The 25,738-nt window shown below is 46.2% G+C and overlaps 9 protein-coding genes across 20 annotated transcripts in view; 5 read left to right on the top strand and 4 right to left on the bottom strand.

Annotated features, from left to right (window-relative positions):
* dnm1a (dynamin 1a) overlaps positions 1–9,666 on the bottom strand; it is a 35,016-nt gene extending 25,350 nt beyond the window's left edge. For all 11 annotated transcript variants that reach the window (XR_015103399.1, XR_015103400.1, XM_086134171.1 and 8 more), the window contains exons 1-10: positions 9,355–9,666; positions 4,743–4,816; positions 4,333–4,482; positions 4,046–4,249; positions 3,806–3,904; positions 2,982–3,142; positions 2,769–2,911; positions 2,390–2,525; positions 2,240–2,307; positions 1,929–2,067 (exon numbers count right to left, since the gene is read on the bottom strand). Coding sequence is in view for 9 of the 11 variants with exons in the window: in XM_086134171.1 (XP_085990297.1) it covers positions 1,929–2,067; positions 2,240–2,307; positions 2,390–2,525; positions 2,769–2,911; positions 2,982–3,142; positions 3,806–3,904; positions 4,046–4,249; positions 4,333–4,482; positions 4,743–4,816; positions 9,355–9,515 (1,335 nt within the window). In the remaining 2 variants the exon portion in view is untranslated. The remainder of the gene's footprint in view (positions 1–1,928; positions 2,068–2,239; positions 2,308–2,389; positions 2,526–2,768; positions 2,912–2,981; positions 3,143–3,805; positions 3,905–4,045; positions 4,250–4,332; positions 4,483–4,742; positions 4,817–9,354) is intronic.
* A 934-nt stretch (positions 9,667–10,600) lies between these two features.
* Positions 10,601–16,791, top strand: ciz1a (cdkn1a interacting zinc finger protein 1a). Of its 2 annotated transcripts, XR_015103543.1 has the most exons (16): positions 10,601–10,741; positions 11,152–11,383; positions 11,728–11,858; positions 11,943–12,193; positions 12,284–12,371; positions 12,589–12,676; positions 13,057–13,133; positions 13,218–13,393; positions 13,499–13,629; positions 13,708–13,801; positions 13,986–14,099; positions 14,260–14,385; positions 14,459–14,537; positions 15,073–15,194; positions 15,465–15,888; positions 16,656–16,791. XR_015103543.1 is itself a non-coding variant. In XM_086135346.1 (15 exons), exons 2-15 carry the CDS (start codon positions 11,202–11,204, stop codon positions 15,807–15,809), a joined length of 2,004 nt encoding a protein of 667 aa, XP_085991472.1. In that variant the 5' UTR covers positions 10,601–10,741; positions 11,152–11,201; the 3' UTR covers positions 15,810–16,567. The 2 variants fall into 2 exon arrangements, 1 of the variants encoding a protein (XP_085991472.1); XM_086135346.1 differs by lacking the exon at positions 16,656–16,791 and having other exon boundaries at positions 15,465–16,567.
* bbln (bublin coiled coil protein) lies at positions 16,665–17,466 on the bottom strand. Its single transcript, XM_086135348.1, has 2 exons — positions 17,317–17,466; positions 16,665–17,072 (listed from the first exon to the last, which is right to left on the bottom strand). The coding sequence occupies exons 1-2, from the start codon at positions 17,393–17,395 to the stop codon at positions 16,843–16,845; spliced, it is 309 nt and encodes a 102-aa protein (XP_085991474.1). The 5' UTR covers positions 17,396–17,466; the 3' UTR covers positions 16,665–16,842.
* On the top strand, positions 16,879–19,923 carry surf2 (surfeit 2). Its single transcript, XM_086135347.1, has 7 exons — positions 16,879–17,028; positions 18,055–18,131; positions 18,253–18,404; positions 18,529–18,632; positions 18,820–19,008; positions 19,075–19,208; positions 19,603–19,923. The coding sequence occupies exons 2-7, from the start codon at positions 18,057–18,059 to the stop codon at positions 19,690–19,692; spliced, it is 744 nt and encodes a 247-aa protein (XP_085991473.1). The 5' UTR covers positions 16,879–17,028; positions 18,055–18,056; the 3' UTR covers positions 19,693–19,923.
* Positions 19,924–20,061: 138 nt separating this feature from the next.
* On the bottom strand, positions 20,062–20,703 carry LOC147191481 (histone H2A-like). The gene has a single exon (XM_086134527.1). The coding sequence runs from the start codon at positions 20,592–20,594 to the stop codon at positions 20,208–20,210; it is 387 nt and encodes a 128-aa protein (XP_085990653.1). The 5' UTR covers positions 20,595–20,703; the 3' UTR covers positions 20,062–20,207.
* A 247-nt stretch (positions 20,704–20,950) lies between these two features.
* Positions 20,951–21,541, top strand: LOC147191480 (histone H3). The gene has a single exon (XM_086135036.1). It carries the CDS (start codon positions 20,951–20,953, stop codon positions 21,359–21,361), a length of 411 nt encoding a protein of 136 aa, XP_085991162.1. The 3' UTR covers positions 21,362–21,541.
* A 690-nt stretch (positions 21,542–22,231) lies between these two features.
* On the top strand, positions 22,232–22,745 carry LOC147191479 (histone H2B 1/2-like). The gene has a single exon (XM_086134528.1). It carries the CDS (start codon positions 22,232–22,234, stop codon positions 22,604–22,606), a length of 375 nt encoding a protein of 124 aa, XP_085990654.1. The 3' UTR covers positions 22,607–22,745.
* Positions 22,746–23,880: 1,135 nt separating this feature from the next.
* On the top strand, positions 23,881–24,695 carry LOC147191478 (uncharacterized). The gene has a single exon (XM_086134525.1). It carries the CDS (start codon positions 23,881–23,883, stop codon positions 24,562–24,564), a length of 684 nt encoding a protein of 227 aa, XP_085990651.1. The 3' UTR covers positions 24,565–24,695.
* LOC147191477 (histone H2A-like) lies at positions 24,446–25,691 on the bottom strand. Its single transcript, XM_086134526.1, has one exon. It carries the CDS (start codon positions 25,553–25,555, stop codon positions 25,169–25,171), a length of 387 nt encoding a protein of 128 aa, XP_085990652.1. The 5' UTR covers positions 25,556–25,691; the 3' UTR covers positions 24,446–25,168.
* Positions 25,692–25,738: the final 47 nt, after the last annotated feature.

The following is a 25,738-nucleotide window of genomic DNA, read 5'->3' as shown; positions in this document are numbered from 1 at the left end:
AGGGAGTAAATTATCAAAATAAAGACGAAAATGGCGCATAAAACAAACAGAAAGTATTAAATGGCCACACGGGTAAAGTCCTGAGGAAGGAGAGACCGATTACGGCCGGCAGTTGGGCAGATATTGAATTTGTTACGCAAAAACTGCAAAGGATTAGCATGCTACTCTGTTGAATAGCTTCTTCAATCTTGGCGATTCCCGTTTCCAATGTTGACATGTGTAAATACAAGCCTGATATTGCCACAAAACAAAGACTAGTACCCACATGTCAGTTACAAATACGTGTATAGGAAGAAAACAAATATTTTATAAGATGTGAAACAAACAACCGTCGAGTTCTTCTTCTTCTTCTTCTCTGAAAATTTTCAGTCGGCAAATCCGACCCGCCATCGACAATAATGAAACTGGTTAAATGCCGACACTGGCAGCTTCAGACCGTGTTAGCATATGAGCTTTTTTTTTTTTTTTAAATTGTATTATTTCTTCGCTGTGTCCTCATGCTTCACTTGTGGCACATTTTAAATTGTAAAACAACATATCTTCAAGTTGATAACGGGCGAATAAGCCCAGCCATCGGTCTGCCCCCACCTGCACACTTTACAAGAGATAACATTTGATTTCCTTTTCTTTTTTTTTTTTACCTTTTGACTACACTTTTGTATGGTGAAGGTGAGCTCATTGACAACCATGTCTATACACTTCAGTGTGGGCTCCTTCAGTTTTTGGATCTGCTTTTTCACTATTGCCTCAAATGCCAGGTCCGGGGTGAACAGACCCGTCCTGCAGGGGTAGGGGCGGCACGGGGAAACGACAAAAGGAATGACACAAGAGGCGGGGAAGGAAATGAAGAAGCAAAAGAAGCAGAGGGGAAGAGAGTAGAAAAAGGATGGATGGGAGGCAACGTTTTCCCAGACGAAAAAGCCGAGGAGAGTTGAGTGGCAAGATCAAACCGCACAGAAGGAACAAAATGAAAGTGAGACATTTGTTGGGGTATTTTTTTTTTTTTTTTTTTTTCTCTCCTCGGGACGAGACGGGAGAAAGAGCGAGACCGCAGCCGGGCAAACTGCCTGTCTTGACCCCTCCCTTTTCCACGCGCCATATCCCAAAAATAACACAGAGCATCCCCGTAGAGGCCTCCAGGCTTGCTCTTGGAAGGCTGCTGTCACGGTGGAGTTGGAATTTGGCCACACACACATATATATATATTTTTTTTAACGACCATCACGGCTCTTTTATGCTACAGGTGCACGGCTGCGTTCACGCGCACACACACACGCGCACAAGTCTGGGCGCTGAGGTCATCCAATATGGCTCCCAGTTAAAAGCAAGAAGAGAGGTCGTGGATATTTTCTCTTCAGCTACGTCGCTTTTCCATACTAGGAAATGTGTGCAGTGTTAGTAAGGTCATGAAAAAGTCTTCGTTGTTTAGAATCGTTTTGTCCATAAGACAAAATGGAAATGGAATTAAACCATTTCAGGGCCATGTTTTTGATATTATAAAACATGATGTGTGAAAATACATTCACTATAACTGCTGTCTAATAGAACGATAGAGGCAAATATATTTATGCTTTTGTATGACTTTCAGGTTCCACTGTACAAAACAAAAACACTGTAAATGAACTTCCCTGGCAGCCATATATTCACAACAACTCAGCCTCCATCCTTTTTGGTTTTTGAAATCCCCATCAGCACAACTCGGGGACAGCCTGTCCAGCAAAACGCGACGGCAGAAGCTCAAGGCAGCCCACCCCAGACCCCTCACTGTCCAAAACAACCCAAGGAGGCTGGAGCGAGCGACACAAGTTCACGGGACAAAAGGGGAACGTAAGTGACAGCGGCGGGTCTTTGCAGACGAGGGATTTGAGAACACACACAAAAGAAAAAAAAAGAAAAGTTGCCAGCCACCGTTGACTACTTTTGTTTACCTTTTTGGTACACTGTCTAACCGTATTGACTAGCTCAGACATGACCATATCCACACATTTGGTGCAAGGCTCTTTAATCTTCCCAATCTGCCTTTTCACAATGGTCTCAAAGGCCATGTCCGGGGTGAAGAGACCAGTTCTGCTCGTCAGAACCGGCCACGCAGACAAGAAAGGAAAAAGTTGGACGAGAGAGAAAAGTGTTAATTGCCAGCCCCCAGGAGGCGACTGAGCTAATGGAAAGAAAAGATTATGAGGGAGGCGGAGGGTGTGCTGCTCATATGACGTAAAGGTGAGCGGAAGGACGAACGTGCCTGATGCCGTGGATGTTCTTGATGGCGTAGCTGATCTCCTTGCGGAGCTCCTTCTCGTCAAACTCCATCTGAGAGGGAGGCCGCACCGTGTCGTCGGGCTTCGGGTCGTTGACTGTGGTCGCAAAAAAACGAATTGGAAATCAGACAAACCTTGACCAGCTCGAAGGGGAAGCGCTCATGGAAGATGCGGTTGATCTTGGCGCCGCCGGATAGCTCGGCTGTGTCGATCTGGTCCCCGGAGCCCTCGATGCACTTTTCAAAGTCCACAGAAAACTGCTGCACCATCCTGCACGCGCACATTGCAGTCTTGTCACTCGTTTGCCCTAAAAAATGACCGCTAGAAATATGCAGATCGGATAAAACTGTCGACCGAGGAATTAATGTTGTCTTTTTGCTAACTGAGGCACAATGGAACCGTTCCCCTGACCAGGGGAATATTAGGTCCCATCATTCATTCCTGTTTATTGTGAAAGCCCGATTTATTTTTCTTCTTCTTGTGTCGTTCACAGTTGAACCCGTGATGACTCACTGGAGCAGAGCCTTGGTCTTGCGGGACGGATCGTCGGGCCTGAAGTTCTTGTACTCTTCCACCTCCTTCTCGATGGAGAGGAGCTGGCTTTGCAGCTTGGCCCGCAGAGCCGGCAGCGTGTCCCGGATGTGGTTGGTGAGTTGCTGCGCAGTTTCAAAGTTAGGATGGGAGGGTACCCTGAAGGCGTGTCAGGTGTTCTGCTCCTTGACCGACCTGGTTCAGGATTTTCTGCAGGTAGGCCGTGCCCATGCGCTCGGCCAGGTGCCTGTAGGCAGGGTGGGAGAGAAAGAACTTCCTCTCGGCACCCAAGGCGGCGGTGATATCTTTCTTTCCGTCGATGTCCTTTTGGCTCCGGTTGACCACACCAATGTACCCTTGACAGAACAGACAATAATAATTCTCCTTCGAGGCTTCGCAGAGGCTGCCGATGCGACGGCCGGGCCGGACCTTGTTTTTTAAAAAAAAAAATTTCTTTCTTCCAAACCATTTCAAGGCTTTAACAAATCCATGAGGAATGAAGGAGGTGATTTATATGAGTCGAAAATATAAAATAAAATCACAGGTGGACGAATGTGTGGCTGCCAAAGATTTTTAGAAGGGCAGCCAGGTGAGTTCAAGTCAGGCAGATCTTGTTTCACTTCCGCTTGACATTCCTCACGCATTTCCCCGTTAAAAGCGACTTTGCGCTTTGCGACTGATGCAGCCGGCGGCCTTGTATATTCGAGCAGACAGACACACGAGGGGAAAGGGGAGGTGGCGGTAGACAGAGAAATAACACCCGACTATGGAAAATATTAAATGTGCGGGTTCAAACCAAAGTGCAAGCGGAAAAGAAAAGTACAGCATCAGCAGACTGCAAGACCGCAATTTTATTTCCACCCCCCACCCCTCCCCCCTTTTTATCTGTTCCTTTTTTCATCTAACTTCTTTTTACGGCTCCTGCAGAGGTTGGAAAGCCTGTGCTGAACTTTCTTGCCACCACAAGAGGGAATCAGTGGGTCACAGGTCCTGAATTGTCTGTGTGTGTGCGTGTCTACCTCGTCTGAGTGGAAGCAGCTTATTCTCCAGTATGTCCTTAGCATCCGTGCCCTCGTCCATGAGGTCCAGTTTGGTAATAACGCCGATGGTCCTCATACCTAGACACACAAACAAACACACAAAGTCAGCCGGGATAGGCTCCAGTTACCCACCATCCCAGTCAGGACAAGCGCTCTAGAAATTGGATGGACCAATGGAGGGATGAAAAGCAGCTTTGTGTGTGCGATCAAGCAACCTACCCTGCGGGTCAACCTCTTTGGCAATCTTTAAAGCGTCCGAGTTGGCCAGATCCGAGTTGGCCGGCGAAACGGCGAGCATCAGGCAGTTGTCCTTGGTGACAAACTGCAGCAGCATGTCCCGGATCTGAGTCTCGATGTCGGCCGGCTGGTCGCCCACAGGCACTTTGGTCATGCCGGGCAGGTCAACCAGCGTCAGGTTGAGCACTGTCGGAGGATAAGGTGAAAGCTTTTCAACGGTATATTCGACTAGCTCTGCATGAGTTCCCGTAGAAAATCGAGGGCCCCACCGTGAGGGGAATACACTCGCAGGTTGATGGGAACGGGCGAGATGCCCTTGTTGGCGCCTGTCATCCGGTCAGTCTCAGCCTCGATCTCCTGACGGACCTCGTCAAAGTCCGTGAACTTTTTGCCCTTACAGTGGAGGAACTCGGCGTGCTCTGAAACACGCACGGAAGGGAGCACGTCAAAAGAATGACATCCTGTTTGATTTCTTATTTCAATTTTGCTACCATGAATCAATCGCACGGCAAACCTGGCTAATCCTGAGCTTTGTTACTTACAACCGAGTCACATTTGTCTTGATATGTCACTGTCGTCGGGATGAATTCATTCTTCAAATATCTATGCTAGATTTGTCTTCCCCCCCCCCCCCTACCTATTAAAAGTTTTAACATGGCACTATGGCATTTATTCTCACCTGTAGGAGAGTTCATCAGCTGCAGAACTAAAGGACGACGGGTCACGATGCCGGAGCCACGTGGAAGGAAATCCCTAGAACACAACAATGCTACGTGAGAAGGTGATCTACAACTTTGACGTTATTTCTTTGACATATTTGAACAAGTCCATTTTGGAGCAAATTCCAAACCGAAACGGTATGTTGATTTTATCATAATGCAAAAACAATGTAGGCTTGTGAAGAGTGCCGGTAAAAGTGACTTTTGTGCCAACATGTCTGAATGCACTGCGGTCTTCCTGCAGGGTTTCATCTATTATGTAACAGCAACACAAACTGCATGTGAGTGTGTGTACTTCCAGCAGCGAACACGGCAATTCAAATTCACTGACGTGCAGCATCATTACATGTGTCGGACCCCCCGCTCCCCCCTCCCGCACCCCGCCACTAACATCCATCGACTTCTCGTCTTGGAGCTCATTAAGATTCGCAGGTGTTCTTAATGTCTTGGCCAGTCTGCGCATACAGGCTGCAGATGAATATGCCAGGAGCCATTCCGCAAACAAACGAAGTACATTTTTGCGAGCACTCTTCCCGCTTGGAAGGCTTTTAACGGAGAACAGACGGTCGCAAGTGCAGGTCTTGTCCTTCACCCGTCCTCTCAGTTAAACTGCAAGACAAACTCTTTGTGCCTTGTAAGAAGGCTCTTCAAGAACAGATCTGAGGCTGTTTAAGAGAAATGTAGGCAGAGTAAAAGCACATCAAAGCATTTAGCGATTTAGCGAAAGGCAACATTTTTCTTCAGACCCTGTTGAATATTGTGCAGGTGTCGCCAATGCGTTGGCATTGATGTGACTGGCAAATCGCAGGCGCTTCGAAGCCTCCGAACTCCTGCATGCGAAGCCGCTGAAAAGGCAGGTTGCCCCCACGGTGGATACGCAGATTACGACACTGAGCCCACGAGGGAAGATAGGGAGCGAGATTAGCGTTAATCCTCTGTTGCTTTCCTCCTCTGTCGCACACTTTCCTCCACGTTTTTAGATCTCACCATTTGAGACTTGAAAACAGCAACATCAATGTAAAAATGTTCAGACTTGAGCTTTAATCCATCATCTATTACCGATGAACCACTTGAACAAAATGGAGTCAATCCTTTATCGCAAAGGTCACTCGTTTCCCCTTGATGGGTTATTTGAGCCGAATAAAATGAGTGAAGAATGGAGTGAAGCTGCTACATTTGTCATCATGCCTCAGGCGATCATTTGCTACGTTACATAATATGTGAACGCTAAGGCTACGCTGCATAGACGTAATCTCTGGGGTTGGGGGGGGGGGCGGGGGTGGAATAGTGTAGGCAGGATACGTCATTAATGTGAGTTACCACGTGAAGTCATTTGCAAGCATCAATAACGGCAGACAGAAGCCATGAACAAACGTGATTGGGCTGACTCCATTGTGTAATATTTGCTGACAAATTGAACCTGATGTGTTTATTCTCTGCGTCGTTTTAAGAGATTCGATTTGAATGATGAGATGGTGCAATGATGGCACGCAGTGGAACAACTGCGCCCGTCTCATAAACAGATTGAATACGGGAGACGTATCGTAAAATGTGTCACTCTCATTGATCAGTAACAATGCTCGGCGTCGATACAAATGAAATACTGGCGCGATGCGATTGGAGCGGAGAGTGTTTCGAACATTTTGGTTGACAGATTTAGAAAAGACGGTGCAATTTAAAACAATGGACGGACTTTTCTGACAAGATTACCTATTGCGTGGGTTTTCTCCGGGTACTGCGGTTTCCTCCCAAATTCCAAAAACATGCATGGCAGGCTGATTGAACACTCGAAATTGTCCTGAGGTGTGAGTGTGAGCGTGAATGGTTGTTCATCTCTACGTGCCCTGCGATTGGCTGGTAACCGGTTCAGGGTGTCCTTCACCGACTGCCCGAAGACGGTTAGGATAGGCTCCAGCACCCCCCGCGACCCTTGTGAGTTTTAGCAGTTCGGAAAATGGATGGATGGGTTTCCCCTCTGACGCTATCGCCAATCAAAACTGATAATTATGATCTTTAGAAAGGCAGACATTTGTGATACAGCTCTTGTATTGGACATGGAAAAAGTGCAGGTGGATCGAATGTTTTGTCAGGCCTGTGAACAGAGACGTCTCCCTGCCATTATTGCGCATTATCGCCTATGCTTGCCTCATTGATCGCTCTGACTGGAAGCCGCAGCATTGAGGGTTAAAAGCCTTTTTCCGGATAGGACCCAAAATAAAACCAACAAACCGGGTGTTCCCTTACTGCCAAAACGCTTCACGTCGCAGTTGCATCTGTTAGGAATAAAACGGCTTTGTGATGAAACACCGAGGCAACAACTGTGTTTTTAAACTGACAACATACATCCGATGCACCACAATGAGCCACCGGGGAGGAGGGGTGGGGTGTCAAGCCGGAAGGATGAGAGGACACACAATGTCACTCTGACAGCACACACACACACACGCACGCACACACACACGGAATCTTGGCATGGGCGAGTCATAATGTTTCACATTTTTCCTCTTCAACTCTCAGCGTGATCGCAGCTCCCTCGGGTACTGGCGCCATAATTAGGCAGAAGCTGTTGCCATGACTACAGAGGAAAGTGCCGCACAATGATGAAACGGACACAACGATCACATGTACGCTCAGGGCCCACGAGGGGGCTTTGTCGTTTTTATGCCGGCAATCAGCAATCAGATTGTGACTCAGATGTTGAGCTTCATCCATCCATCCCGTTTCAGCGGAGCTTTTCCTCGTGAGGGTCATGAATGAGCTGGAGCCTACCTCGGCCCACTTTTGGTGCGGGGCGGGGTCCGCCCTGGCTTTGCATCATGAGCACTGTGCTTTTGGTGTTGGATCACGAACTCTTCTCTTTTCAATTTGGTGATACAAATTGTTTCATCTGCAGCCCAAATATTTTCCAGGCCTAAAAATGGAGGCGCTGCTGTATTATAAAAATTGCAGTGTTCTGTAGTCCCTCCATTTTTTAATGAACTCTCTTCAGTGAAAGCTTGAAGTCTCCACTTCAATCAAATCTGAATTGATTGTCTGCTAAATACAAAGGGTGACCCAAAAAGATGCGTACCCATGAAAATTTCAATTGTGAGTTTGATTAAAAAGCTATTTATTTCAAATTACAACCACACATTATTCCGTTTATGGAAGACCATTCACCAGAGTTTCAGCTATTTCTGTCGATTTCTAGTCAATTTATGGCTTTCCCAAGATGTGTTCCAAATGTCCACCATTCCGTTGCAAGCAAACCTGTACTCGTCTGACAAAGTTGTCAATCACTTTTACACACTCCTCTTTCGGGATGGCTCTTATTTTTGCTGTGATGGCAGTTTTCAGTTCCTCAATTGTTTGTGGATTTCCCTGGTATATACATTTTTTATCGAATAAAATATGGGTACGCATCTTTTTGGGTCACCCTGGGTACTTAGCAAATGATCTCGACAAAGTTTTTTATTTTGTCGTCGCACTTACAAATTAAACACAGACCTTCCCACAAGGCAGCGTGATGATGTGAACGGTATCACCGATTCTACCGGCCAAATTGAGGATTAGCGCTTGTGGCCACGTGGTTGTGCACAGTGGGAATCTGCTGCCAAACCAATGCGCACTGAGGCAACACGGAGGGCATGTTGGTACCTAATGACATATTTAACCTCGCTGTCAATCAGTTAGAATTGAAAATGATCTGCTTGAGGGGATCCATTTGTGCGTGTTAAATGAGATTCGTTTTGAATGTTGATGCCGTTGCACTAGCTTGAAGCTAAAGTATCGCACACAAAGTCTGACCCTTGCTTTCAGCAGGGAATGCAGTCACGTATTCACATCGCACGCAGCACACATGTACACATGTCCTTCAATAAAGGTGCTGTGTTGTTGTTGCCTGAGCGCTGCTGGTTAAGCTTCGCTCATAAACCAGATGGAAGGGCTGAGCCGGAAGGGCTCAAAGCTCAGGTGGACTCGCTCTGTCTCTCTCGCTCTCTCTCTCTCTCTCTCTCTCTCTCTTCCTTCTCTATGGCTACAAGGTCATCATGCAGCATAAAACATCAGCGCTGGCTACTCCGCTCTGGTTTTTCATCATTGTAATCATTGCAAGGCGAATCTATGTGCACAACTGACACATGCAACTCTGCTTAGTCATGAGCAAATGGCACGGGGGAGAACAAAATGGTAGCCTTGCCGCAAAGACAACACAAGCGCTGTTGTAGCCTAAATTGAAACCGCTAATTATGAGCGACAGTGGCCAGATTAAGCGTTCTGGTGGGCCGTATACAGCCCACTTGCCTTCGCTTACACCACGGGTCTCGACGCCGCCCTGACAGGTTCTATCAGGCTGTGATGTTCTGTGAACGCACCCTGCAGCAGGTGAGCGGAGGCATGAACGCCACAAGGGATTTAGGCAAAACCTTACAAAATAATAATCCCCTTGGTGAACTGGATGCAGAGGTAATACGTGTTTATAAATGATGTGGCAGCACTTTAAATGGAGTAGAGAGAAAGAGGAGTCGGAGGAGGAGGGGCATGGGGACTACAGCACGGTGCGTTAAATGGACTAAATGCTTGAAATCTGCTTACTTGCCCACGAAGTTCTCCAGCACCGAGCTCTTCCCCGCACTCTGCCCACCCACCACGGCGATCTGAGGCAGGTCGAGGTTGGCGTTCTGGCCGATGGCGGAGAAGGCATCCTGCATGCGGTTCACCAGGGGGATCAGATCCTCCATTCCCCGGTTCCCCATTGCGGCCGGGTGGATAGTCCTCGACGGAAGTATTGAGCGTGATTTCCCCCCCGTTTAGTTGTGTTCTGAGCTGCGAGCGAGCCCCGCGTTGCGTTCCCGTCCCCGATGTGCTTCTCCACCACCGAGCACCGCAGGAGGGCGGGAGGATGAGGATGAGCTCGACTTGTATTTCCCCTGGAAAACTCCCTGCATACAGTACATAACAGTCGCCGCTTGATGGCAACACTGCTCTGCTTTACAGCTTTGCTTTGCAATGAGACGAATGATTCCACTTCAGTTTTTAAACCGCTTGAATGCAACACAGCACTCGTTTGTTGACCGAAATCACGTATTTGATTGATTTTTTTAATGTAGGGTGGACCCTCAACTGATAAACACTTTAAAATAATTTATTTTGCACTCTACAAATTGGCTAGTGTTCAAACTTCGGGGACAGTGTTGCATTAACACCACTCAGTATTAAAGTAGCCTTTGTAGTCTAAGTAATCTGTAACGCTCATACATTTTACCTGCTGGATTCGACCCTGATTGGGGTTTATTTGAAATTGAAACCACGCCCGTAAGTAATAATTCGAGGTACACAGGTTAGAGTCGAGTCAATTTTCTTCATGCATCATTTTCCTCCTCACTAAGTCCCATGCCTCACACGGCCAATCGGATTCCCACCAGAATTTTCAGGTAACTGCCCAAAAATTACCACCAAGAAAATCATCATGTTTATAGGGGACTTTAATGCCAAGTTTGGCGGCGATAACAGAAGACTTGAAACGACGATGGGAAGACAAGGCACACGACAGAATGCAAATGTTGAAAGATTTGTGGATTCTTGCAGTAATGGCAGAATTTCTGTACAGATCTGTCCATGGTGCTGAACTGTGAGTTACATCGACACGAATACCTTCATATTGTTAGCATTTAAAATAAAGCAAAACGTGTTGGATCAGTTTATATAGTATCTTATGGTTCCTTTCACACCGACTGGCCAAGTGAAAAGATATTTTTGAGGCCAAATGGCAAAATACAGTATGTCACAAATGGGCGACTGGGGAAATTTCCGTTTTGGAGGCGACCGCTAGAGGGCGGTAAATTGCAGTCATCGCTGAGCCGGAGAAAGAACACTCTTGTAGTTCAGTGTGTTGCAACCGTGTTCAGGTCGCATTGACGGTACTATTCTCTTGTGGAGGATACAATTAACAGTCACCGTCGCATTGAGTCGCTTTTGGGAGGTAAGTGGTGACGACGTATTTAAGAGTTTTAAAATATAGGAGTAGAACTATGCGCTTAGCCGATTTTACGATAGGCTAAGCTAACTGACTGTATTCGGCCATTGAGCGACGTCCAATGTTAGCTTTGTTGTTTTTTTTTTTGGCGAGTAGCGGCGCTATTCTAGTTCGTTCTTTACCTTGTCGCCATTGCATTTCATTTTTATTGAGAGTGTGTCTGCTCTTTCTTTTATAGGCCCTTTGTTTCGTAGCTTAAGGTTGTAAAGGAAATCCAACTTAGTGCTTTGTGTTAGCTCGCTTGCAAACGTTAGCTAGTTGTCATCGCGACCTATGAAAGCGACTTGTTGTGTCCCCGCGACGGCTGTCATTGAAAGTTGCCCAGTTAGCATGAAGCCTCTTTTTCCTTTCAAAAGCTCTGACGGCCTCAAGCTTTTGGCGAAAAGGAAGGCAAAGAGAGCTCGTTATGTTCAACCCCCACTCCCACCAACAACAACAACAGCAACAGCAATTCCACCAGCACCTGCGGCAGCTCCAACAACTTTTCCATCAGCAGCCGCCCCCGCCGCCTCCACCGCCCCCGCCACCTCCACCGCCACAGCCCACTCCGGCTCACCATGTCGGCCATCACCATCACCAGGCATCGCGGTGAGCCTTTCGACGCGACCCCGTGGCTTTGCATGAGGCCTTCGGGTGAAGCGGTTGCCTTAACTTTAGGTCACTAAAGCAACGCTTAAATTTGTATGTGTGTATATACGAAAATATATATTGTAGATTTTTAAAGTGCTCTGCGAATAAAATAGAGTTGAGATAATCTGAGAGCAACATACATGAAAATAGTCCAAGTATAAGGAAGTAGTCACTGAGAATACTGTACAGTCAGATGAAGGAGAAATACTTTTGCCAAATTCATACAATGATGGGAAATAATTTTGAGAATATAATTAAAATGTTATGATTTCCATGTCATGGAAATTAACTATTGTTGCCAGAGCCATTCCTGTGCCTCCACATACAACGCCTCCTCCTCCCAGAATGGTCAATCTGTGCCAGGCGAGCCAGACCACGATTATCAGCCCCAATCCCATGCTACAGGGAGCCTTAATGATGCAGCAAATGCAAGGTGAAGATTGAAGAAAAAATAAATAAACCAACACTTAAACGTATACATATGTTGTATTTCACGTATTGTGTTGTATTCTCTTAGGTAACATGCGGGGCTTTGGGATGGCCGGACAGCAATTCCGTCATTTCTTCACAGCGGCGAACAGGTCTCTACTGGGGCCGGTTCCAATTGGTATGGCAATGAAGTCCCACCACATGGGCTTCCCCGCTGCAGCTCGGGCCTTCCACCCTCACCCTCGCTTATACAATAATGCCACCATTACCGCAAGCGCGGCCACTGCTACCAGCGCGGCCACCGCCGCCTCCTCTGTTACCACCACCACCACCACAACAGTAATAACAGCATCAGCCTTCATAAAAATTTTCAATGGTAAAATAAACGCGTCTTAATCTTTTCTTTGTGGTATGCTGTTGTTGCCCCAGCTGGACAAGAAGAATGACAGCCAGCAGACAGCAGACGGGCGTACCGCTGACAATGCCGCAGTAAGCAAGGCCAGGGAGAATGAAACAGGTAGATGTCTAATTCAGGATGTATTGCTTGTTGTGAAAGGAAAATGTTCTTGCTGCCCATAAAATGCAAGCGTCATGCATGAATAACAACCACGAAAAGAAACATTCTTTAATGAACACCTCTCTGAAAACGGCACATCACTATCTTTTATAACGACAGAAATCTTGATAAAACACTTTGAGTCGTTGCTCATATTTACTTTTACTGTAATCCACAGATGGCGTTGTGGAATGGGTGGATGGATCTTCTCAGTGCTCTGAGGGACAGGTTGAAGAACCGACGGTGAAGAGGCAGAAGATGGAAGGGTGGGACAAAAATTGTAATTGCGGTATTGTAAAATTCTGACCCAAAGTATGCTTAGGAACATCTTGACACTAGTTTCTGTGATGAATTTCTGGGGCGGGAAAAATTAAATCCTTGTCATTTTACCGGAATGAAGTCAAATTATTTTGGTGAATAAAATCAACTTTATTATACAAAAAAAAAATTCTTTTAAAAACTCTCAGAGGTTATAGACACTGCCGTTGATATTATCACACATTACAGGATACTGGCACAATGAAAGGGCACATAGTCGCGACCAAATGCCTCCATTTTGCGGGACTTTGGGATAACAGACGGTTTCTTCGTATCAACTTTTTCTTAATGCAGTTCCAACTTTTTTTTTTCATTTCTGCTCAATCAGATCTGAGGAGCCTAAAGAGGGTCCTGCTCTCCCTACTGCCGATTCAGATGGCGACACAGAAGACAGCCAGATGGGTGGTAAATTACACCACTCCACAAACTGAAACCACATGGATGAAATCAAATACTTTTTCTAAGTCACATTTATCTTTCTGTTCGTAGACTGCCTCCTCCTACAAGAAGACGAGTCTACACTGGGTCCAGGAGTTGAGGAGAGCCACGCTGCCGTGTTGGACGATGGTGAGCCACCAGACAAACGGGAAGCGGAGGGCAATACTGCAGAAGGAGCCAACAAGTTCTACTGCTACCTCTGCACCATCACTTGCCACAGTCAGGAAGTAGGTCAAACATCAGGTAATAAATACTCGCTCACCTTTTAGCCTTTCTTTAATTCTCTCTTTGTGTGTGTGTGTGTGTGTGTGTGCCCTTTTTTTTTTTTAAAGAACTTTCGGAGTCATATGAACAGTGTTTCCCACCAGCAGAGGATGATGGAGATTCAGCACATGAGCAACGCATGCTTGGTCACATTGCTGCCACGGCTGCATGAGACTCTGCAGGGGGCCAATAAAGATGGGTATGTTTACACAAGCTAATTTGTGTCTGGGGAGTCTGGCATACTCTAATTTCTGCCCTTTACCCCCCCCCACAAAAGAGACAAAAAAGCAGACACGCAGCATTGGTGTGCAACATGTTGCGCTCATTACTCCACCAGCATCGCGGACCATCGACACACAGAGGAGCACAAAGTAACTTTTCCTGTTGGTTTTGATCATGAAACGAGGAAAGGCCTTGAATAAAAATCAGAGAATTAATGATTATCTTCTCCTGGAGTGTAATAACTTTCTTCTGGAGCTTTGAAACACATTCAAAACATCATTTGAATAAATAGATGAATTATTTTTCAAGTGACCCCTATCCTTCTGTCTTCAGCGTGCGTGCAGAGCAGCTGTGTCGTCCTGCGGCCTCTGCAAGAAGCACTTCAGGAGCTCCAAGCTGTTTGTGGCACACTTGCAGTCCCAGGAGCACCGGCAAAGATTAATTAAGGTATGCAAGGATATTCCATAGGGAAGACTCTAGCGATGCCTGCGTGATGAATTGATTTTGTCGATTCATTTAGTTTTTTATTTCTTTTTTTCTTTGAGGGGGGTGTTTTTTTTTTTAAGGATAAAAATTTCAAACTAATTTATATAATGTTTGTCGCCAGCTTCAGGAAAAGGAGAGCTCTGACACTTCATCCAAGCTGCCGGACATAGATGGCTTTGAGATTGAGGAAGAGAAGGTGGAGGAGGATGACAGGCTCGACTGGGATGAAGACTTTCCTGAGAACCTGGTACTTTTTTTGCTGTTCATGATGAATATTTCAAATCAATTCCTGTAAACTTTGCATTGACGTTATGTGGCAGGATGGATGGAGCTCATGTAGAGAGGTGACTCTGAAGGACATGACGAGTGACGAGCAGTATGACCCCAACACCATTTACGGTGAGCCGCGATTCGTTCCTCTCGTCTAATTTGACTCAAACAAAATGTTAAGTTCATTGCGTACTCTATGGTTAGATCTAGTTTTTCCTCAAATGGAACCTTATCAGCCCTTCGCTCCTTGATACTTCGAAAGTGACCCGTAAATTGCTCTCACACAACCGTATTAAGAAGCATCTTAATTGTTTTAATGTGCATCGAGAAGGTTCCATGGGCGAGCTAAACTCAAGGGACGACTGATTGTTGGTGTGGTTCTCAAATAAGTGCCAGGGGTTGTTGTTTGGTGCACTTTTTTTTTTCTTACCGACAGCCACAGAGGCAATTGATTTGTCACACACGTAAATGACATCACCTTGACACGACCGCCCCTTTAAAACAGGCAGTTAGGCTTGAAAACCGGCTGAAAGGTGTGATGTAATTCTTTGATCCTTTGAGTATTTTTGACCAACATCATCTAATAGGCATGTTATGAAGTTGCGTGGAAGCCGTTTTTAAATGGTGAAAAAAAAGTGTGCAACGTTTGTTTTTCCTTCCACAGGGTCCAGCTTCTTTGTGCCCGTGGCCGGTTTCATCTGCCGACTCTGCAACAAGTTCTACCATTTTGACTCGTCGGCTTTACACACACACTGCAACTCCGTTAAGCACTTTGACAACCTCAAGGTAAGATCTATTAGCAGTCATCTTTGGGTACTTTAACACTTCTGTGGTCTTTTTTTGGGCCACACCAGTTGAAGACAGCCTTTAATGAGTGGGGGGAATGTCACTTGGTTGATAACTTTAGTTGTTTCGGTGGGAGCAATCCTTTGGAATTTCTTCTACGTCAATTAAACTGGTCATAGGGTCGAACGTAATTATTGATCCTTGTGGCTTTTTGACATGTTAAGATGTTGCGAAAATTTACATTTTCTCTTTTGTGCCGTCCGTCCTCAGAGACACAAAGAATCACTCGGCGGAAAGTGCGCCAACGCTGACGACGACAACTGCAGGTCTTTAACAGGAACACCCACAGACTCTCTGGAAGATATTTGCCCCTCCAGTACTGCAGGGTCAGTTTCAAGACTCAGCAGTATGCGCGGGACAGAAAACCAGCTCCAGGACAAAGCGGAGGAGCCTCGCACTTGTCAAGCGTCGAAAGCTCCATCAGAGCTTCCCGCTGACACCGCAGATCTGCCAGCCTCCACTGACGACAACAACAGAGAAAAAGAAGAAGACGAAAATGCTCTACCGAAGCCAAGCACCAGACGCCGTTCCGGGAGGGCTGCTAATAGACATTGAAGGATGGATGAGAGACTTTTTTTTTTCTTTAATTCTCCAATACGTTCCACTTTTGATGGCGGAACATGTGACCTGAAAGGTGGGTTAAAGTATGACAAGGTGAGACAAATTCGCTCAAACCCAACGAGACAAAATTGTGAACATATATTAGTGACATTTATTTTTAAGGCGGTGTTCCTTAAATTGATCTGAACATGTGCAGTTAAGTGTTTATCAATATGGAACCTCAGCCCCCCTTATAATTTGTAGTTCAACCGAAGTGTCAAATCATCATCTCGTGTGACACCACAAAATCAAATGAGACATCAGCTCCGTAATTTTGAGTCCCTAATTACCAAAATAATTGCAAAGCTCAACATTGTGTTTATTCTGGATTCATTTTTTTGTAGCGCTCCGCTCTGAAGTTTTTAACGCATCACTTCCTCTTCCAGAAACATTTCATCCTCATTTGTGGTTATTTGGAGCCACTCAGTCTTGCTCACGCAACGCAAAGCTTGACATGACCGTGGTGACCTAGCACATTATTAGCACCCCCCTGCATTTTCTTTTCTTTTTTTTGGTCAAGATCTTCAATCTGTCTATTGTAGCTCTGAATGATGCGATTTCAAAACAAATCATTGTTAATCAAGACTATTTTTATTCTGCTACGGACAAAACTGAAATCAAGACATGATGTTTTCTAAAATACTTGAAAGTTCAAATGTATTTTTTTGGACGACATTTTAATTTATATTAAAATGCCCCAGCAATTCCCTGCAGTGGTATGTTCCTGTACTTTTACAGACAGCACGAAGAGAGAAAAGTAAACTTTATAGTTTAAATCTGCCACATTTTCATAAATTACAGACACAGGGATGCAAGCAAGACGGGAAGGTGGCCTGGGCTTTATTACGAGGTGTCACATATAAGGGGAGTATCGCGAACCAGTAACCATATTGATAGGAGAATTTTCTGTGACATTTCAATTAGACTCCTAAAAGTCTCTTGCTTTGGGAATGATTCTTCTGATGATAACACTGACTGGTGTCACTGTTCATATACAAGTATCTCTTGTGTCTTTATCACGGTCCTCGTCCGTGCCTTGCCAAGAGGAGCGATCGTCCACAGGCTGCTGCTCTTCCAGCTGGGCTCTGAACTCCAACCGGGCTTGCCGATTGGATTCAAGGAGTTCGTGCATTTTGCTGTTGAGGGCGTCGTTTTTCTCCTCCAGGCCATCGAGGTACGAGTTGATCTGGTCCAGCATGGAGTTGATTGCTGCAAACTCTGTGGAGTAAGAATGTTCAATTATATTAGTTTACACCTGCTCAAGAGGGGTGGGGACGGTTTAATCCTGGAAATGATTTTTGCATGAATGGAATTTAGATTACTGGGTGATATACATGAATATATACAGTATAATCAAATATGGAAATTGTTGGACAAAACACGGCAACATAAAAGCGAGAAATGACAACGCGTCACCAGTGACTCCCACTTAGGTGATTGGGAACGAAAATGTCTCCGTTACCTTCGTCATTTAATTCGTCGCCGTCCTCAATGATGCCATCATCAATGGATACGTCAGGATCTCCATTTGGTCCAGACATTGTAAGAATGTACAGTATTACGATGACCCGGTAGCTATCTTAGTTTTATCCCACGTTTCGACGGAACGACTATTCGTTAACCTATCGACGAGTAGACGTTATAATGAATAAACCCAGAAAAAAAGACGAATAAAACTGTTGTAGAGTAGCTAAGCTTCGACACTTTACCTCACTCGTAGACGACCAGTGATCGACGAACAGCTATGTTCGACGTGACGTCAGTACAGTGTGTATTGTATTTATTTACAGTGTAACGAAGGGGATTATGGGACGATTGTGGGCGGTGCTTATTGTGCTCACAAAGATTATGAAGCGAGGAAGACTATCCCTTGCATAAAAAAAGGGAATGAAAATAAAACGAAATAAGTAAACTTTTGTGCGGTTATAATTTCTACTTGTTTGTGCTGTTAAGGGCTTCTTCGTTTTTCTTTCCATTGCAATGAACTGTCAACAAACTACAGTGTGAACAATAAAAGCGTAAATGTGACTGAATCATTACCCTTACACTCAATCTTTCACAAAACAAGAATAAGAAAGTAATCGTTCAATGTCGCTCTTTTATTACGTCAGAAACGACGCGACAAGCACGCGTGGACTAGATACTACGTGCAACGAGCCTCAAAATATTAGACGCTTTTTAGTTTGCGGACGTTTTACAGCTATGGAGGACTTACCTGCGGACGTGAAGGCTTTCCTACTCAACCACCCTTTTTTCGAGTTGGCTGACAGCCAAAAGGTGAGCGAGCACATCACGTAAAACGACATTGTGTTGCTAATATAGCCACAGCCGCTGATTTGGAGCTTGTTTTGGTGACTGAATGTGCGGAAATGAAAATAATGGCTTAATGTTATATCAGATAAAGTGCACACTGAACGACCATGAGTTTCCATGCAAGCTGGAGGAGCTGCAGATGTTCACCAAAGGGAAAAAGTACCAGAAGCTGAGTTCCCAAGCACAATTTAACTACAGCCAGTATGAACCCCACATAGTGACAAGCTCCAAACAACCGTAAGAACACTCACTCCTGATAGTCAAGTAATTTGCCATTGCTGCTCAATATCTTACCATAGCTATGGCACAAGTACTCATTCAAATTGATCTCATGATGCACGTTATGTCATGTCGTGTGCAGTAATCAGCTCTTCTGTAAGTTGACCCTCAGACACCTGAACAGACAACCACACCATGTCTTAAAACACGTCAACGGCACGCGCTTCAAGAAGGCTCTCTCCAAATGTGAGTAAGCGACTACTGTATTTCTCTTTTGATTTGCATGCATGAACTTCTTTACTTCTACTAGTCTAAAAACAGTTTTCATTGTATACAATCCCCCTCACCCCCCCCCCCCCCAAAAGTATTGTCTTCAAAAGTTCTTTTTTTTGAGCATTGGATTGATTTTGTTGGTTTTGATCTGCTGACCAAGACGAGGAATGCGTGAAGCAGGGCATCGAGTTCGTACCAATCAGACTCCAGCAGAAAAGGCCAAAGGAGACGAGCACAGATGTCCACCAGGGCAGGAACTCCAAACATGGCACCGGCACATTGGAAGCATCCTCCAGCGACGATGAAAACCACGGCGGCTTGGATAACGACATGAGCGACCTCTACCCCTGTCAGCCCCTCGTGTGCTGCGACTCTTCAGACATTTTCATCTGCTAACATCCGTTTTCCCTCACAGCGTCAATGCTCACATCGAAGAACTCGGCCGAGGAGACCATGGAGGCGGATCAGTCGGAGGATGAGGATGACTTCCAAACGGATGAGGAGGACGAGATGGAGGTGGACACGCTAGCCGTGCAGAAACGTAAAAAGGTTTGCAGAATTTAGGTCTTCTGCTTTCTGCTCTTCTCCCAAAACCAGATTTCTGAGCGTGGTAAAAGGAGTGCATGCTCAGTACAGTGGAAGCATTTTTGTGATGCACTAATACATCGCCAACCGCAAACCGCTTTGTGGTAATGTCATTGACTGGGAAACTCGGTGGCGGGATGATAATTACAGTTGCCACTGTTCCATAACAGTCGGTTGACAGTGCAGAATGACTCTCTCAGACACATTTTCACCCCCCCCCCCCCACAAGCTGGGGGGTTTTAGCTCACAGTACATGGGTGCATTTTAACTGCGAACACTCAACTATTTCGATACACCACTAAGATGTGCACTTTAATCCTATCTTGTATTTAATGACGCAAAACTATTTGTTTTCTAGGTCCAAGGTGGTGGCGGCTCTCAGAAGAAATTCAAAAACAACAGGAAAGGCCGTAATAAAAAATGTGTGAAAGTGAACAATGGAAATTAAATTATAGAAACAGATTTGTCTTAGTAAGTGCAATAGAAAAATGAATTTCCTCCACAATAATGCATATCTAAAACATAGAAGTATTTTTGCAAATGAAAGAAAAGCTCTCCCAACAATTAAGAGTCAGTCACACTTCCAGGCTCAGTTTTACAAAAAGGAACCCTTAACATCAATAAATTTTAAAAATGGAATTCACTGATTTTGTTTGTAATAAAGAATTTTTAAAACCCACCGTTCCTCCTACTATTAGAACTACTGTAAGAGAAAAATACCCACTTAGCATTAATATTTTTCTAGTTTTGTAGTGACTGTTTGCTTAGAATGTTGTTGATACCATTAATACGGGAATGAGCAGGAATGCAGAATCCATGGATGTTACAACATTGATGTCGGTATTTATTTCAATGCATACCATGATACCACCACACACACACAGAAAATGTAGCTCTTGAAGAAGAAAATGTGTGGCTCTTAAAAGAGCCGTTTTGGGGTTGTGGAAGGGTCAGAGTCCGTTTTTACTTGGACTTGGCTGGCTTCTCGGTCTTCTTGGGCAGAAGTACGGCCTGGATGTTGGGCAACACGCCGCCCTGAGCGATGGTCACTCCGCCCAAAAGTTTGTTGAGCTCCTCGTCGTTGCGCACGGCCAGCTGCAGGTGACGGGGGATGATTCTCGTTTTCTTGTTATCGCGGGCTGCGTTGCCGGCCAACTCCAGGATCTCGGCGGTCAAGTACTCCAGCACGGCCGCCAGGTAGACGGGGGCGCCGGCACCCACGCGTTGAGCGTAGTTTCCTTTGCGCAGCAGCCTGTGGACACGTCCGACAGGGAACTGCAGTCCGGCACGCGAAGAACGAGTCTTGGCCTTTGCCCTGGCCTTACCGCCGGTTTTGCCTCTTCCGCTCATCTTGGTTCTTCTTTCTGGAGTGAAATCTCGAAGAAAATGTGTCCTTGGGAGGTACAAGTCCCGCTTTAATAGCTGCAGAAAGCGCGGCAGGCTGGGGTCAGACCAACCAGGGAAGAGATTTACAGCGCGCAGTGGGGGGGTTGCATTTTGGGGTCCAGTTTGAACACAATTCCCCCCAATTGGCAGCGAGCCTTGTGGCGGGAGGTCACTCTTACAGGCGGGGCTGACCTCCAGTTGAATCCGCGCACCAATCGGGATGAGGGAGCGTCACCCGTGAGCAGTCGCGTCAAGCGTTTAAAAGCCACTCGCGTAGCTTCCACCTCGCTCCTTTTATTTCGAAAGAGAAAAACTCCAGAATGGCAAGAACCAAGCAAACTGCTCGCAAATCCACCGGCGGCAAAGCCCCCAGGAAGCAGCTGGCCACCAAGGCCGCTCGTAAGAGTGCGCCGGCCACCGGCGGCGTCAAGAAGCCTCACCGTTACAGGCCCGGTACGGTGGCTCTCCGCGAGATCCGCCGCTACCAGAAGTCCACCGAACTGCTCATCCGCAAGTTGCCTTTCCAGCGTCTGGTCAGGGAGATCGCACAGGACTTCAAGACCGATCTACGCTTCCAGAGCTCAGCCGTCATGGCTCTGCAGGAAGCCAGCGAGGCTTACTTGGTCGGCCTGTTCGAGGACACCAACTTGTGCGCGATCCACGCCAAGAGGGTCACCATCATGCCCAAAGATATCCAGCTCGCCCGTCGTATTCGCGGAGAGAGAGCTTAAAAACTCCTTCGTCACCCCACAACGGCTCTTTTAAGAGCCATCACACTTGCAACTAAATGAGACATTTCTGAGTACAATGACGATCATCTCTCCTATGTAAAAGATGAATTGTGAATAGATATACGATTTGCAAGAAAGTCATCAGTTAACTTATGATCAATGATTGATTGTGCTGAAAAACAAAACGCCTTTCCAGAACTTAACATTGCTTGTTAGTCAAACGACAAAGAGTCACAATTTGCAAAAGGCCGAACAGCTTGATGGTAAATTGGGGTTTACCTATGTCGTGGTTTTCTATCCTAACAGTCTACCCACAGCTGTACCATCCCCGAAAGAATAATTGGTTAAATCAATTCCAAACAAAACACAATGGCTATGGTGTGTGTGTGTGTGTGTGTGTGGTCCTGGAGCAGATCCCCGCCGTCTTTGGGCAATAGGCGCGGTAAATCCTGAACTGGTTGAAGCCAATCGGAGACACAGAGAAATCGCAAAAGAAACATTTATTTACAACGGAGAGAATAGTGACATTTGTAACGGTATTAAAACGGGATTTGATCACGTGCAATCCTAAAAGAACTACAAGTTAAGTATATCAAATGTATTGGTCATTCCACCTCGATGGGCGGTCACGTGAAGGTCCAACCGCCGAATTACGCTAACTGTCCTCTCTCAGGTCCGGAAGCAGGGCACAACAAAGGAGCGTTGGGGGTTCCTTTTGTTTGTGTTCTTCAAGCGCTAAGTACCCGAGATGTTTTCAACCAATCAGAGAGCGGCGCTGGCACAGCGCTTGCTGCACGAGCCCCTATAAGGGCACGGGCTTTGGCTTCGGTCTAGTACTTGTTCCTACCATTTGAACTGTGATTGGCAATTATGCCTGAGCCAGCAAAGTCCGCGCCCAAGAAGGGTTCCAAAAAAGCTGTAGCCAAGAGCGTCAGCAAATCCGGCAAAAAGAAGAAGAGGACCAGGAAGGAGAGTTACGCTATTTACGTGTACAAGGTGCTAAAGCAAGTGCACCCCGACACTGGCATTTCGTCCAAGGCGATGAGTATCATGAACTCGTTCGTCAACGATATCTTTGAGCGCATTGCCTCCGAGGCGTCTCGTCTGGCTCATTACAACAAGCGGTCCACCATCACGTCCAGGGAGATCCAGACCGCTGTGCGTCTCCTTCTGCCCGGTGAGCTGGCCAAACACGCCGTGTCTGAGGGCACCAAGGCCGTCACCAAGTATACCAGCTCGAAGTAAACCCTCTCCCGCATCACCACAAACCAACGGCTCTTTTAAGAGCCACGCATCTCATCAAACGAGTACTCACTCCTCAATTGCCTTATGTTCATCGTGCATTTTATTTCTATTCATCTCTCAAAAAGGGGAGCCTGAATGCACTCGAACTGAGTCGCAAGTATGTTTCAACGCATTTGCGAGTTCATTTTGTTTAGGTTACTCCAATTTGTCAACTCCGCGCTTCCGTGGGTAACGCATCTGATGCTCTTCAGTATTTTTGTTTAAATCTAAGTAGTCGAAGTAAGAGAGCAAATATTGTCCAATTGGATTTATATACTAGAGTAGATCAATTGATAGGCATGTAAGTGTCGTTACAAAGTATGCGGATATCTTAGAAAATTGGACTTGGATGTGAAAATTGTGTTTTAATACGCTACACTTTGTATGTCCTCAGTTTGGAGTTCATCATGCATTGATATCGGGATGAGAAAATATTGAATGTATGATGCACAACTTTTATTTTTGAAACATAATTTAATTGAACATCAATAGTAGCCAGGCTGTCACCAAAGGCAAGATATAAAATGATGAAAACCCGATCATCCGATATACAGTCATGCACTGTAATCTGTGTCTGTCTGATCTCCAATGACTAACCAGGCTAGTGTAAAAGCATTCACACTGTTCCCACACATACTGTTACTGTATGTAATTGGACTTTCTCGACTCCGTCTAAACTTTAGCTACTGTATGTGTGTACAATGTCTATAACAAGACAATCATTTCTGGACTTGGAAATAATATTGCAGTTTGTGGACACGAAGAGTTGTTGTCCCATGACAAAAGCCACAGGTCTTGCTCCTCAATTGTGTTTGCCGCCCTCAGAGAAGCTTGTCTTTTTCCCAAAAATATCACCCATACTCGCTTGTTTAGACGTTGAGTCAATGGATGAACATGTTACTTAATACGTAAAACACTTTTTGTCCAATCGTTTTTTATTTGACATCATTTTATTGAAGAAATGAGTGAGGAATCTCCTTGAGTAACGCTGCTCACGCCGGTGTGGAGGTGAAGTTTGGAAGCTCTGCACAGAAAATGCAGGAGGCACATGGCTTTTAAACACCTTCAATGTGGAAATAAACACGTGTGCTATGCACTGAAATCATTTTCAGTGATGCAAGTGTTTTCATTGTGAATTTTCGCCATTTGAAGTGTGCGGAGAAAACACAAGTGGGGGAGAGGTTGTCGGCGCGCTGTGGCGCAAACTGCCCGATTGACTCTCCACGGTTCTCACGATGCATTTAAATGCAGCAATGTACTCGGCCAACGCATCAGTCCACTCATACCCAGAAGTCATGGCAGAAGTTGCACCAGCCCCGGCCACACCGGCAAAAGCGACCAAGAAGAAGGCATCAAAGTCCGCGAAGAAGAGGGTCGGACCCAGCATCAGCGAGCTTATCGTCAAGGCCGTGGCCGCGTCCAAGGAGCGCAATGGCGTTTCTCTGGCCTCCCTCAAGAAATCTCTGGTCGCCTCCGGCTACGACGTGGACAAGAACAGGTACCGCGTCAAGATCGCCGTCGTAGGCCTGGTGAACAAAGGTACTCTCCTTCAAACCAAGGGCACCGGCGCCTCTGGCTCCTTTAAGATGAACAAAAAGGCCGAGGGGAAGACAAAGGCGCCCGCCAAGGCTCCAAAGAAGACCCCCACGAAAGCTAAGCCTGCTGCCAAGAAGGCAACGCCGAGCAAGAAGCCCAAAACGACCCCAGCCAAGAAGGCGGCCGCGAAGAAATCACCGAAGAAACCCGCCAAGGCCTCGACGCCCAAGAAAGCGGCTAAGAAGCCCACCAAAAGCCCAAAGAAAGCGACGCCGACTAAAAAAGCCCCCGCCGCCAAGAAGACCCCCGCCGCCAAGAAGAGCCCAGCTAAGAAGGTGGCCAAGCCCAAAAGTGTTAAAAAGGCAGCACCCAAAAAGAAGTGATTTTACACTTGTATTCACAAAAGGCTCTTTTAAGAGCCACCCCACAACCTTTAAAGAGCAAGCGTATTCTTTTCCAAGTTGTGTTTGAATAGATACGTCATATTTAAAACTCTTGTGATAAAGGACGACAAAATCGCGAAAGGGATAAATTGCCATTTTGATTTCAAACCGACATCTTGTGTGTTTTGACACCAGTAGCCGCTAGGTGGTGCAACCGCCCCATGTATACACGACTGTTTATCGCCAAGTGGAAAAAGGCGTCATCTTTATGGGACCCCGGACATGCAACATGCAGAGTGTGATGTATGCCAATGTATCTCGCACACGCACTAGTGCTAAACTTTCAGAATGAATGACAACACAATGAAGTGTCACCATGCTTTTGAACAGTAGTGCAATTTAGAATAGAGATTAGTTAAGAGTTCGTGTATTAAGGATATGCCCATTTAATTCGATTGCATTTGTGTTAGCCATGATTTCAATATATATATTTTTTCCAATCAATCTGCATTAAACTTATATCAAAGGAGAAACGCTCTCTAGAGGAAAGGTGCGTGGCTCTTAAAAGAGCCGTTTTGGGGTTGTAGAAGAGTCCGATTCTGTTTTACTTGGACTTGGCTGGCTTCTCGGTCTTCTTGGGCAGAAGTACGGCCTGGATGTTGGGCAACACGCCGCCCTGAGCGATGGTCACTCCGCCCAAAAGTTTGTTGAGCTCCTCGTCGTTGCGCACGGCCAGCTGCAGGTGACGGGGGATGATTCTCGTTTTCTTGTTGTCGCGGGCTGCGTTGCCGGCCAACTCCAGGATCTCGGCGGTCAAGTACTCCAGCACGGCCGCCAGGTAGACGGGGGCGCCGGCACCCACGCGTTGAGCGTAGTTTCCTTTGCGCAGCAGCCTGTGGACACGTCCGACAGGGAACTGCAGTCCGGCACGGGAAGAACGAGTCTTGGCCTTTGCTCTGGCCTTGCCGCCGGTTTTGCCTCTTCCGCTCATCCTGGTTCTTCTTTCTGCAGTAAAAATTCAAGGAAAATGTGTCCTAGGGTGGTACAAGTCCTGCTTTAATAGCTGCAGAAAGCGCGGGAGGCTGGGGGTCAGACCAACCAGAGAAAAGATTTTCAGTGTGGTCAGGGACTTTGCATCCTGGGGTCCAGTTTAACCCCCTCCCCCCAATTGGGG

Source organism: Hippocampus guttulatus, chromosome 17, assembly GCF_054856545.1.
Source record: "Hippocampus guttulatus isolate MCC_2025c chromosome 17, RoL_Hgut_1.0, whole genome shotgun sequence".
In the NCBI taxonomy this organism is placed as follows: domain Eukaryota; kingdom Metazoa; phylum Chordata; class Actinopteri; order Syngnathiformes; family Syngnathidae; genus Hippocampus; species Hippocampus guttulatus.
The sequence above is the reverse complement of the archived record's forward strand: the minus strand, read 5'-3'. Positions and strand labels throughout refer to the sequence as shown.